Source organism: Caenorhabditis remanei, chromosome IV, assembly GCF_010183535.1.
Source record: "Caenorhabditis remanei strain PX506 chromosome IV, whole genome shotgun sequence".
NCBI lineage: Eukaryota > Metazoa > Nematoda > Chromadorea > Rhabditida > Rhabditidae > Caenorhabditis > Caenorhabditis remanei.
This window is the reverse complement of record NC_071331.1, coordinates 5313323-5327540: the sequence shown is the minus strand read 5'-3', so window position 1 is coordinate 5327540 and position 14218 is coordinate 5313323. Positions and strand designations below refer to the sequence as shown.

Sequence of the window (14218 nt, the reverse complement as noted above, 5' to 3'; positions counted from 1 at the left end):
ACGGTGAATCAGAAACAGTTCCATTTTTTAGAATCTCTGATTTTTCACGTGTCATAGGCTAAGAACGATTTGTTTTTTTAAGCACTCTTGATAAAAACCACATCAAAAAAGGATGAGTTTATGCTAGTTGAATATTTTCGAAACACTGATATGTAGAAGGCACCAGAAGTTAGTTGGACCAAAAAAACTGAAGTCACTGGCTTTTTGTTGATTTATTCGTTCACTGAAACTGTAAACTAACTATATTTTTTTTAACTGGAGAATGACATGCATAAACTCTGATAATGGAAGCTGAAACTTCGCGAAAGATTATGAATCTTATTAGAAAACGTTTGGTCGTTCACTGAAAACAATTAAAAAATAAGAATGAAACAGAAAAAAATTGATAACTGATTTGAAATGCATGCAAGCCGCAATTGAAACAAATTTTGCACCTCAAACTGAAAACTTCAAATACTTTCTGTTGAATCATCTCTAATATTGCAGAGTATCAAAATTAAAAACAGTTTGAGGATATATAACATAAAAAATCTATTCATGCAACAACATGGGGTGGAAACAGACCAATTTTGGCTTGACCAGAATCTCTAAATGACACATCAATATGAATAGCAACAATAAATTCCTGAATGAGGCCACTCCTGAATGAAGAATAATCAAGACTTTTAGATTCTCAGTAACCGAAAAAAAGTTTACCGTTTTAGTTCATTGAGATACCGCATCATGTTATAAGGAGATGTTGAATTGATAAATTTGCTCTCAGTACTGGTAATTTAATCTGCACAATTTAATCGGACACTAGATATTCCAGTTTCCAATTGCATATTGAGGACTGGCAGCGTTTTGTTAGCTTTAAAGGTAAGCAGTTGACAATATTAGCTCCGACCAACATTTTGTGAAAAAACGAGAGTTTTGTCGCGTCCCTAGCTCCATCATATTACGCTAGTGACACGACTCATAGGGACACGGTCACCAATTCACCCAAACAAGCTCAATACGGAACAACAACAACTCCAATTCAAACTACCGTCAATGTTGTCTCTGCGTCTCCATCGCCGAAGCACTCTCTCGACGCAGCGACACACAGGAAACGGATGCGACAGTAATCTGAGCGGGTCTCGCCGCGCGCTCTCTGCGCTCTCTGCGTCTCTCATTATCATCCCCTCTCGCCCTTTCTCACCTTTAACCCTCACTTCTTCCTTTTGTTGCCGCCGCGAGTGCCGCTCTGAGGAGCGGACTCAAATACAATTGTAACCCTTGACCGTTGACTAGCCATCAATAAAGATGTCAATTGAATCACTTGTTACTGTTGTCTAACTAGCAAAGCATTCAAAGGTCTACAAAGCGCTCTCCGGATTCCGGGAATTCCAGTTGTTTTTTCCAAATTAAGAACCGCGTCGCTTGCAGTTTAAGCTCCGCCCAGAACTTCATGCGCTTGCGTGTTCCAGCCCGCGAATTTTTTTTTTGAAAATCCTTGTCGAAACTTTACTTTTTCGACAGTATAACTGTGATTTCTTGCTCTATTTCACCTTAATGTTCCGTTTTTATTAGTTTTTTAGTGTCGAATTGTCTCGGATTTTGTATCGAAATGTCTATAACGACAACGGCATGTTTTTATAATACAGTTTTTTAGTACCTCTTGAAACAGCAAAGTTATTTACTTTTCAATTATCTAGGCTTTTAAAAAAAGTCACAGTTTCAAAATTGCAGTAATAAAAGTTGGCGATTTTCTGTACCACTGATTTAACTTAATTTTTTAGAGTGATTTCGTGCGTCACATGCACCACCCCCACCACGTACAACTTCATCAACATTGCGGCTGGGTTGATGATCAACTTCAAAATCCCACTGATGGATGAAGTGAAAGAAGTGTAAGTAAATGAAAAAACTGCCTATGAAACTAAAAATTTATTTTCCAGCATATTGAGTGGAGGTGAATTCCAACTGGATGACAAAGGGTACCTGCGTTTCTATAAAATGGGCCAGTTTGTGGCAGGCCAGGTGAATGATGTAAGTGATCTTAATGAATTTAACATAAAACTGTTTTAATGTTTCAGATGATGACAAACCCTGTCATCAGAAAGAATTTGGAGAACTTGAAAGGGTTGATGAAAGCGTTCCACGATGGAATGGAGGCAGAAATCTGGAATTTTTGAAAGATTTGATGGAAGAAGTCAACGTGAGAATGGAGAAGTTGGTTGGTGAGCAGGTAAGAATTAAAAATAATAAATAAATGAATTAGGTACGGAAGTCCAAAATTACAGACCATAAAAATAATGGCAGTCAGAGACTCCCTGTCCGATGCAGTGAGAGTGATCAGACGGGAGGCAACAGAAGAATCAACTGACGAAAATTCCATTTGTGTTGCAAAAGTTCTTCGAATCCTTCTGGCACCCGCCAATGTACTGACGGGATCATTGGCTAAGAAGGTTCAGGTGATGGTGCAGAAGGTGGTGAAGGACTATGAGGTACATCCTGAGGTGAGGAGTTGTCTAGTCAGATTACAACGTGGAAAATTTGTTTTTCAGAAAATTCCGCAAGAAATGGTGCTTAGAGCTCTTCGGGTAGTTATGAATCTCCAAAATGAATAAGGATTTTTGTACAACATTATATATTTTATTAAGTTAGTTATAATTAAATAATTTATTCATTCTAATTGTCTTTTATTGTTCCGTTATGTGTATATCAAGCCGGGTCAAATCATCTCATATCGATCGTCATTCTTATATTGTACGGGGTTTTTTTGCATTACGTGTATTTGTATATTTCTCTGTATTTCACGATTTCTAAAATTCCCAATTTTCAAACTCGATAGTTTGTTCTTCACTTTCATATTTTTATTCATTTTCTTGTTTTTTTTTCTCGGAAAAAATTTGTTTTTGTTATGTTGTTTTTTGTTTGTTTTTTATTCTGCATTCATGTTTCATTCTATTATCATAGTCATTAATAAAAATGTATTTTAATTTATTGATCTCCTTCTATTTTCCATCTAGATAGGAATTTAAAAACATATTGGACGGGATAATTGATATAAATATTGGAATACAATCCAATGACTGTTGGAAATTTCAACTTGAAAGTTCTGTTTCAGCTGGTTGACATGAAGCCTAGTATTCAGTATTACCGATATAAAAAGAATTGAAATATAAATGCACATACTATACGACAGAAAAAGAAAAACCATAGTTTGGAAACAATGCAGTATGGACAATATTAATACTTCTCATTTGTAAGCAGTCTGAAACGGACTAAAAACATTTGGTTCGAATCCTTGATGGGTTCAGGTGTAACCTTTGAAAATTTGGGTTCTCAAATTTCCACAGAATATTTCTCTCAATTTTCAGTAATAAAGACAAGTTTCAGAAACATGCATCGAATTATATGCTTAAGTTGACGGCATTGAGAAAGATACTAATTGAAAGGCAGTTTTTACTCAAATAAGTGTTAAATTTGAAACATACTTGTATAATTGGTCACCACCGAGTTTATGTGTGTCCTCAGTCATTATCGGTTTACAAATTCTAATTTATTTGGAATTTCGCGGAATGGTGTCCTAGTTAAAAAGATGAAATGCCGTGTTTTTGAGCTTTGCAACTGAAAAAGAACTGTAAATTATGTTTTCTGCTCCGAGACTATTTCGAACAAATTATACTCTGATGTTAATACCATCCTAATGTTAATACCATCCATTCATCTATTTTTATTATTGCAAGCTCTGAAAACAGTAATTTTGAAAAAAACACTTCGCATTCAATTTTATTACATTTCTCAGGGGTTTATTGTTCAAGATTATTGGTTAAAACATATATAACTTTTCCGCTTCAACTGATACATTTTTTTCCACGGTAATGAGAACATTGCTGTTTTGTTTCTTTGAATGTTACACCCAGTAAACTTGTTTCATGAAACTTCACCACACAACTTATAAACAATGATTACTGTGAGAAGCTACACTAAAGAAGCTCAAAATTAACAGTAATTAACTACTTTAGAACCAAAATGTACTGTTTTGTACTGAATAGATGTAGTTTTAAAATTTCAGTTTCAAAAGTGCTTCACAATTTCCTCGTTCATGAGCTTTCATGGTTTCGTTGACTACTTGTTGGGGAGTGTTATTTTTTTCAAATTGAGTGATCAACAAAAAATCTGTCAGTTTTTGAATAAGAGCCAACCATGATATGCTTGAAGTTTTGCTTGAAGTTCCCCATTGAAAGACAACTTTCATTCAAATAAATATCAAATTGGAAACATGCTTTTTTGATTGGTCAATAGCGAGTTTAAGTATATCTCCAGTCAGATATAGTTGCAACATCTCTACAAACAGAATAACGCGAATAACATCCTCCATTCATCTATTTTTATTATTTCCAGCTCTGAAAGCAGTAATTTGAAAAAACCCTTTGAATTCAACTTTATTACATTTCTCAGGGGTTTATTGTTCAAGATTATTGGTTAAAATCTAAAAAAAAATGTTCCGCTTCAATTGATACATTTTTCTCGACGGTAATGAGGTGCAATGTTATGATTCTTTGAAACATCTTTGTTAAATTGTTCGAGTTTATGTATGCCATCAGTCTGATATAATTAGAAAATTTTTACAAAGTGTTTTTTAGAAAACGAATAGAGACGCTTAACACCAACATGCAACAAACTTTATTATTGCAAACTCTGAAAACAGTAATTTAAAAAAAAAACCCCTGAGTTGTTGAGTTTTGCATTCAAATTTATTACATTTTTCAGGGGTTTCATTGTTCAAGATCATTGGATAAAACATTTAAAATTTTCCGCTTCAACGATACATTTTTCTCCACCGTTTTAAGATGCGATATTAATTATATGTGAGGATGAAACAGAAAATTTACAGTAATGACCAAGTTTCGAACCAGTGTGTAAGTAAATTTCCCGGGAAAATTTTCTCGAAATTTCCCGTGAATAGTATCGAGACTTCTCGAAAGTATCGATGCTTTCTCGAGAAATTTTCAGTGATTTCTCGATACTTTCTCAATACTTTCGAGACGTATCGATACTTTTCCCGGGAAGTTGTACTTTGTCAAATAGTGCGTCTTTTTTCTTCAGTGTGCTTTGAAACTAGACGTTTAGAAACCGGTCATTTTGCAACCGAGCATTTCGAAACCGGCCGTTTCGCAACCGGACGTTTTGAAACGGTTGCGTATGATTATTTCTGTTTAAATCAGACTTACAAAATCTCGGCCCGGATTCAAAAAATGTGCACAAGTTTTTTCCGCAAGATGTTTTCTTCTTTTGCTATTCTAAAGATCAATTTTTAATTATCTGCTAATTTACCATGTGCTTATTGTTAGGTTTTTAAGTACAATTGCTTGAACTGAAAAAATTACAGTGTAAGAAAAAGTATCTAACAACACTCGTTTTTTTAATTGTAATAAATCTACCATGAAACCATACAAAATAGTTTGAAAACCATAATTATTTTTCAACTCAGAATTAACTACCAGTTTTTGAATTATTTCCTATTCAAAATCACGTTCTCAGTTTGTCCAATTCAGTTGCAATGCAGAAAAGTAAGAACTCGATTATGTAATGATTCAGTTATTAATTAGTGAAAAGTTATTCGTGTTTCTGGTTTTCTATTTAAACTCAGTTTTTTTCGTTTAAGACATTCCCGCCCCAGCAAGTCAATGGTTTATAGGAGCAACAGAATACTCATATATCAGTTGTCCGCTATAAGAGCGCTCCACCGAAACTGAACACATAAAAGAAAGAAAACAAGAACAGAAAAAAAGATGCGCCCAGTATTCGAGAGAATTTCGTTGTGGCGTTGCTGTAAAAGCTGTGGCGCATTTATAACAATAAATCAGATGTGAACCTCGAACTTATTTTTCTATGACTTCTTCGTATCTTCAAAAACAACATCACTAAATACCATTCAAGGACACTAATATTCACATTTTCATGAAACAGATATATAGACAAAGATGTAACGACTGCATTAAAATTTCGACCCAGTTGGTTTTTCCGTTATCCTCAAAATTTCCCGTAACTTTGGTGTTTTGTTTGCATTATTTTCTAGCATAAATGTTCAAGGCATGCTCAGGTAAAATGAGGTTACAAAGTTTTGAATACATAAAATTTCCCAAATTTTTCAAAATTCTAAACATGTCATACTGTCAACTTCCAACTAAAATCGGAACTGTGAAACTGAAACTTTTCTTTTGAAAAATTTTAAGAAAACAGATCGTCAAAAATATGGATAGTAAATAAATTTTCCTATGTTTCAAAAATGAGAGAGTTGGGTGCAAGAAGTGACTTTTCCCATATGTACTTCTCAAAAAATAGTGTCTATTGCTGGATGGTTTAGCTACGATGCATATGTCAGGAGTAGATGTTTTTAATCTTCCAACTTTCACGGTGAATCAGAAACAGTTCCATTTTTTAGAATCTCTGATTTTTCACGTGTCATAGGCTAAGAACGATTTGTTTTTTTAAGCACTCTTGATAAAAACCACATCAAAAAAGGATGAGTTTATGCTAGTTGAATATTTTCGAAACACTGATATGTAGAAGGCACCAGAAGTTAGTTGGACCAAAAAAACTGAAGTCACTGGCTTTTTGTTGATTTATTTGTTCATTGAAACTGTAAACTAACTATATTTTTTTAACTGGAGAATGACATGCATAAACTCTGATAATGGAAGCTGAAACTTCGCGAAAAAATGTGAATCTTATTAACGTTTGGTCGTTCACTGAAAACAATTAAATCATAAAAATGAAACAGAAAAAAATTGGTAACTGATTTGAAATGCTAGCCGCGATTGAAACGATTTTTGCACCTCAAACTGAAAACTTCAAATATTTTCTGTTGCATCATCTCTAATATTGCAGAGTATCAAAATTAAAAATAATCTTTTGATGAATAACATAAAAAATCTATTCGTGCAACAACGTGCAACAACTACATAAAGAGTTTTTGCAAGTCATCCACAAGCACTAGGTAGTGCACTGATGTTTACTTTTTAACAAAAAAATGAAACTGTCGGTATCACCACAACGATTTATCCGATAAGATACCTTCTGAAGTTAATGTGATATTCACTAGTACAAATTATTTCTTTCTCAAACTGAAAACTTCAAATATTTTCTGTTGCAGCATCTCTAATATTGCAGAGTATCAAAATTAAAAATAGTCTTTGGATCAATAACATAAAAAATCTATTCATGCAGCAACATTACTGGTGGAAACAGATCAATTTTGGCTTGACCAGAATCTCTAAATAACCTAAAAATTTGAATGCAGTCTCTTGTTGAATATATACTTTTAGATTTTCAGCAACCGGAAAAAAACTTTGCAGTTTCCGTTCATTGAGATACCGCATCATGTTTTAAGGAGATGTTGAATTGATAAAGGCGCTTTATCTCAGTACTGGTAATTTAATCTGCAAAATTTAATCCGATACTAGATTTTTTTTTTCCAATTGCATAATGAGCGTTTTGTTAGCTTTAAAGGTAAGCAGTTGACAATATTAGCTCCGACCTACGTTTTCTGAAAAAATGAGAGTGCCCCCTACGAACCTAATTTCCAATTGTCTGTTCGTTTTAACTTTTATTATTTCAAATGTATGGTGCTCCCGCCGGCAAACTGTTCAATCCAACGTTTTACAATTTTGTCACTGTTTCAAAAACATAACTAGTACTCACCCGACATACCAACTAGTATTGTTCATTGCAAATATTTTTGCGGCGCTGCTAAATTCTATTTTCGATCTACCTTTCCAAACGAATAACCAAGTAAACCCCACCCATAGATAAGATTTCATTGAAAACGTAATAAGTTATTTACAGAGTAATTTTTGGTACCTTGGACTTTTTCTTTTTCCTGGGATTCTGCGTCGTTAAAACAACCATTAGAACATTTTGAAACTTCAAAAATACTCTTCTCCCCTTTGTGTTGTGATATAGAAAAAACGAGTAATCTGTAAATTGTAAATGTAAAGTAAATTGAATTAATTGTTTTTTTTAATTAAAAACAAATACCGTTTCAAGTTAATTTTTTTACAACAAACTGTAACTCGGGATAATAGGATGTCATTTTGTTCTCTTGTAAAAATAGTTTCCTTAGAAATGTTTGCAAACTCGAGAAGAATGTTTGAAAAGAAACGAGAATTTTAAATTTTTTTCCTTGATGTTTCTTTTCTGACAGTTTTTCAGCGTGACATCAGTGTCTGATATAAGAAAAACTTAAACAAATGTTCGGTTTTTTGAAAATTTCATGAAAGTGCGATTAATTATTTGACTGGCTCGTTTTGCAAGGATTGAAGCAACTTTTAATTCTAGTGAAAAAAATTATTTATGCGTTTCATGAAACCGATTGTTTTACAATTTTGTAAAGAAGGAAACATAAATTAGTCATTATTAGTTTTTTTGCTAGAAACCAATAATTTATTGTTGCTACACTTGAACGAATTTTCGAATGAAATTTTGGGTTATAAATTGAACATATTTTTTAAACATCTATTTATTATAAAAACAGAGAAAAAGATTATCGAAAAAATTTAGTCTTCCCAAACCAACATTCGAAATTTCAGCTCATTTGGCAAATGAATAGAAGCCTTTGTCCAATCACGCCTAAATACTGTACATTTCTTCTTCCTCCAATCCCATGGAGTACTTAATTCCCTTGAATAGAATATCCTTGTCAATCACACTTCCTTTATCAACGTCTATATCCAGCTGTCCCAGTCTTCCATTTGATCCGTTCATCCATAATTTCAAAAATCTATTTAAATCTTTCGGTGCAAACTTCCAATACTTGTTAATTCTGATCTCTCGAGCATTCATCAAAAGCACATCATCCAATTTCACAGAGCATCCCGTACATAAAAACAAATTAAACCAATTTTGTCAGATGTTAGGTTACCACCACACATTGCGGAAACTGTTAGTTTTACTGTTATACAACCACTGTGAAACTGTTAAATATTCAAAATTTCTATATCGTTTAGTTTGCGAGTATTTCGGAATGCTGTTAGCTTTCCAAAACAGATCCAGATCTATATTAAAACATTTTAATTACAGTAATATTTTTTGATGTTCGTTGAAAGCGTTGTTTTGTGAGATCAAATTATCTACATAGTCTACAAAAATTATATGTATTTAGGTTTTTGGATTTAAGAAAGGAGTTTGCAAAAAAACCCAATTCTACAAGATTTCTCTGATACTTTAATTGTTTTTTTTTCCAAGTTTTTTTCCAAGAATATGGTCATTGAACACTAGAAGGATCACTCAATAAAACGGTATCATGAAACTGCAGAGAAATTAGAAAGAACAGAAAAATGTTCGAGAATGATATGCCACAAGCAATAAAATAAATGGAAACATTTTGAAACTGTAGAAAATGGGTGAAATCCGGAAATTGGGTTTCATCAAGGTAAAAAAAACCCGTCGGACAACTATAGTGAAATTGTTAGTAATTACAAAATCATCAATTACTGCATTTGTGGTACTGAAGTCTAGGCAACTAGTTGTTGCGCAACTTTTCCAACTGGAGCTTCATGTAAAAATTAAATCCTTAAAAACACATTGAAACCGCGACAATTTTCTTCCACAAGACAATAATTTATTCGACGAGATCAGAAAATACATTGTGACAGAGGGTTACGATTTTTATAATTACAAACTTGTCATTTTTTCATTCGATGTGTAGATAAAGTAGAGGAGGACAGAAGCAAAACGAGATATGATTCTACACAACTGGACAGAGAGAACTGGACAGAGAGATATTGAGACAGGGAAAGGAATGATGAGGTCTGAAGTTAGTGACAGTAATCTAGGAATAAATTATCAGTGGAGCGCACTTGCATGAAATTATGACGGATAGAATTGGTTATGATTGTGATTATGAGTATGGTGATGTTGTTGTTGTTGCTGTTGTGGTTGGAGCATCATTGCTGGGTGAGACATATCAACGAAATGGAGGTTATGCTGTTGGTGGGAGTTGTCGTGTGGATGGAAATTAGTGATTTGGTTCTTGAACGCAGGTCCCAGAAGAGTTTCCACGTCACCAGACATTGAATCCATGCCAGAGACGGTGAGGATCTGTCCGAGATCGTCGGCCCTGGAAAATTGAATGTTCAGTGGAGCGTACTTGCACTTCTGCTTTTTGCCAGCTGCTCGCCGCGCTCGTGTAGTAATGGTCAGCATGGATGCCTTTGATTCCCCCGAACGCATAACTATTTAAAAACTTACATCTCCATCATCGAATTCTGATGAACCTCTCCTGGCGACCAATCCAATTTACTTTGAATCGAGAGTGGTGATGGAGAGTCAGCGCCGAACATCGACGGAGCATTCGACATTCTTCTGAAATTCCTGGAAAATTTTTGAAATTTTTAAGCTATTAGATGGGGTTAAGGCTTACCCGTTAGTTTTCGCAACCATCACAATTTCACTCTGGATGTAGCCTCCCGGACTATCTGGGCCAATAACACGATGACGTTCCTCGGACTCGAAGTAGCGGAGCATCTCTTCCTTATCGATGTGGGGATACATGTATCTGAAAAAAGAAGAATGCAACTGCGCTCTACTGAGAAAAATGATTATACCTGATATCCCTAAGCTGTGGGCATGACGCGATTCTGCTAGCCAGGGAGAGCTGATCCAGATCCTTGGTGGTCAACGGAGCCAAATGGAACGGAACTTTCTGTCCCTCCTCATCACAAACGAATCCAATGGAAACCGCTCCAGTCTGGGTGTCGGAGAATCTCAGAAGGAATGAAGAGTGTGGTGACATCATCATGCTTTGAGAAGCGTCGTGCTTCGAAATGAATCCAATACACCATCCCTCATCCCAGTACTTCAAAAGTTTCTGTTTAATCAACTGCATAATTGAGAAAAACCATTCCCAGAAGGAGAACGCGAGCTCGTCACGCATCGCTTGTTTGGCGAATCGATGGAAAGTAATTGGCTTTTGATCGGCTACATTTGGCATCAACATTTTCTCACTGAGATACGCGAGGTCTGACTCTGAAAGTGGGCGACGGGCGCCAGTGAATAACTGGAACTTGTTACGGAGCATCAGAGCAAGATTGTCCCATGTGACAGCGGTGACATCAGTGGCATTCGGGTTTCTGCTGATTGAGGCAAAGGCACGGTGCCAGAGAATGGCCACTTGGGCGTCACAATCTTGGGAGCCATGGACTGTGACCATAATTGGAAGAGAGAGAGTCCACACGTCGAATTGCTCCTCCTAGAAATCAAAAGTTTGTGGTACGCACCAAAAAATCCAAAAAATTGTTTTAAAAAGTCAAAGTAAACCACCAATCACAAGTGCACTATATCGAGAACATTCAATTATTTTTACCATTCTCACTCCACTCGCCTTGCTCAAATTGCCCATTTGAAATGGAGTGATATAGAAGAGCAACGCGTATTTCTGATCGGTCGCCGCTTGCATATTGGCTGCACATTTCATATCGGACGCTCCTTTTGGTGGCGGCTTTCTATGGGCGATGCGGGTGAGCTTGGAGTTGTTGAACTTGGCTGCAAGATGACCTCTCTCGTCCATTGTCAGCTTCTCGAAGTCGTTGGAGATGGTGCCGACGGTCTTGTTGTTGCGGCTGGAAATATTTCATGACTTATCACCTCTGACATCGAATGCAATAGGTGCTAAAATTAAAGCAAGCTTAGGAAAACTGTCTGAAACAGTATTCAGTGCTGTATTATTTTTACGTAAAAATTCTTTTCAATTATTTTGTTACTGTTTCTATGTATTTCGGCTTTTTCTAAATTAAAATTTTGAATTCACTACTGAGAGATCCAATCACAGCACCCTGCGTTTTTCAGAATTCCGATTTGAGTATACAATGAAAAATGCAGTACATTGAAAGTCAATGAGACCGAGAAACTCATCAGAATTTGAAAAAAATGTGTTTGCCGAAACGGAAAAAAACGTTATTTTGGATGGAATACTTATAGGAGATCGCTAGAAACGTTTTACGGTTTCGAACAAATTTTAAAATAATTGTGAACTTGATTTTGATTAGTTTGCCTCTATTAAAATTTGTGTTCAACGTAAGAGATAAAAACCTAGAGCACCGCATGTGTGTGGTTGACTAACTTTCATATTACACAGGAGTTGTCTACCATTATAAGTGTACTATTTTAGTTACGTATAGCACTGGACGTGACAATTCAAATTTCATAAAAACTTTCTGAAACGGTATTCGAACAAAAAGGTAGATAACATTCAGTGCTGTATTATTTGTACGTAAAAATTGTTTCAGTCAGTTTGTTACAGTTTCTATTTCAACATATTACTATGAATTTTTAAAGTTCGATGTTGTGCGTTTGGGTTTTGCTTTGAGAATTTCGATTTGAGTCTACAATGAAAAAAGCAGTAATTGAGAGCAACTTGTGAAAAATGTGCATGGCGAACCCCACTGAGAAACTTAATAGAATTTATAAAATATGTGCTTGCCGAAACGGAAAGATATACATGGAATACTTATAGGACATCAGTAAAAACGTTTCACTGTTTCGAATAACTTTGAAATTGTTTGCGCATTTGATTTTGATCAGTATCAATGTTTATAGATTTCGAGTTAATATAAGAAATGAAACCTAGAGCACCGTCTTGTTGTTAGTTGGCTTATTTATTCCTCAGGAGTTTTCTATTGTCATACAAATTTTGATTTTTATCAGTAAATACATCTTTGATCATCTGTTAATAGCGCAGGAGATAAAACGTAAAGCACCATGTTTCCAGTTGACAAATTTATTCTACAGTCATATTTCACCGTTTCAGTTATGATCCACTTATTAGTCTGAAAATAAAGATACAAGTTTTAAAAACTGTCTGAAACGGTATTCGAGCAAAAATTGATATGATCACGAGTTGTACTAGTTTTGAATGTTTTTCAGTTCTCATGTTTCCGTTTCAGTTAAGGCATTTCATAAATGAATTTCAGTTGGTTCAGTACTCCCACGTGTCTCGTTGATCTTGTAAGAACTTTTTTATTAAAGTTTTCAACGAACTATACGCGGTCAGTGTTGTCAAAATTGCATATAACAAATTTACTGTGAATTTCATTAAATCTTTGAGAAAATGCTATTGCCAAAACCGTAAAATTTACACGGTATATTTATAAGCTTATAGGAGCTGTAACTGTTTCAAACAACTTCTAAAATATGTTTGCATTCGATTTTAATCAGTTGCAACTTTTTTTACGATCAATATGAGACTATGTTATGGAACATACGCTGTTTCAGATAAATGTTTTAAAATGAAAGTAACGAAAGCTTCGATTGGCGGGATGGACGTATTCCAAACTTTCAGTGATAGATGACGAAAACCCAGAATAAATATGAACCACAGCACAAAAATGTCATACAATTTATAAGCACTTTCATGTTTTCGTTTTAATTTTGTCATTTTATGTATCAGTTCAACTTGGTGTCATTGGTCTGAGAATTGTACACTGTAAATTCAAGTAACTGAGAAATTCAACACGATTTGCAAAAAAATAGACTGGAGAAACAGAATAATTTGTTGGAAACATTGAAAGTAGTGTTACATGCAACTTCCATATTCCGTTTCAAAACTTCTGAAAAATAGATCCCAATAATTTCTAGATAATTAGTGTCGACGTGATGCTAATAAAAATTTAGTGTTCAAAAAGTTGTAAAAAGTGTTAGAACTTTGAAATGAATTGATAACAAAAGAGGCACAAAAAATACTGAAAGAGAGAGAGATAATTTTCTTTTCGTTTTCAAAAAAGTTGTAATTAATAGTAAAATGGGTTAGGGCTATTTGGTGTCTTTCATCCCTACAACTTTTTCTCGAAATTCAGCGCACTCTATCAGCCCAGTGGGAGAAAGGGAGCCGGCGATGGGCTCGGGGTTTTGAGTGTTTTTTGAAATGTAATTATTGTTTTCAGAGCTCTTCAAATTTGTCACTGTGAAAGTACTCTATCTGGGATCCTTCTACGTACTGTGAAGTGTAAATGATGAATTATATGTTTTTATATAGACAATTTTCAGGGAGAAAATAATTATTTCCATGAAGTCCATCATCTCAATTTCACCGGTGGCGACACTGATGTGAGGTTATGTTTTAGAAAGCTCATGTTAGTGCTAACTATTGGATTTTCAAACAATTGTTTTTGATTAAAGCTATTCAGAGTTCAACTGTTTTCAAACCAACGCCGGTTTTTGGAGCAAAGAAGTAACCAGACTTTCAGATAGA

At 34.8% G+C, this 14218-nt stretch overlaps 3 protein-coding genes across 3 annotated transcripts; 1 reads left to right on the top strand and 2 right to left on the bottom strand.

Annotated features, from left to right (window-relative positions):
• Nucleotides 1–1827: 1827 nt before the first annotated feature.
• On the top strand, nucleotides 1828–2591 carry GCK72_012479 (uncharacterized protein; the record flags this gene model as incomplete). The annotated part of the gene is made up of 5 exons (XM_053729147.1): nucleotides 1828–1871; nucleotides 1920–2014; nucleotides 2058–2209; nucleotides 2265–2480; nucleotides 2529–2591. The coding sequence occupies 5 exons, from the start codon at nucleotides 1828–1830 to the stop codon at nucleotides 2589–2591; spliced, it is 570 nt and encodes a 189-aa protein (XP_053583919.1).
• A 6010-nt stretch (nucleotides 2592–8601) lies between these two features.
• Nucleotides 8602–8814, bottom strand: GCK72_012478 (uncharacterized protein; the record flags this gene model as incomplete). The annotated part of the gene is made up of 1 exon (XM_053729146.1): nucleotides 8602–8814. The coding sequence occupies one exon, from the start codon at nucleotides 8812–8814 to the stop codon at nucleotides 8602–8604; it is 213 nt and encodes a 70-aa protein (XP_053583918.1).
• A 1026-nt stretch (nucleotides 8815–9840) lies between these two features.
• On the bottom strand, nucleotides 9841–11539 carry GCK72_012477 (uncharacterized protein; the record flags this gene model as incomplete). Its single annotated transcript, XM_053729145.1, has 5 exons — nucleotides 9841–10090; nucleotides 10222–10344; nucleotides 10394–10528; nucleotides 10578–11221; nucleotides 11336–11539. 5 exons carry the CDS (start codon nucleotides 11537–11539, stop codon nucleotides 9841–9843), a joined length of 1356 nt encoding a protein of 451 aa, XP_053583917.1.
• Between the last annotated feature and the right edge of the window lie 2679 nt (nucleotides 11540–14218).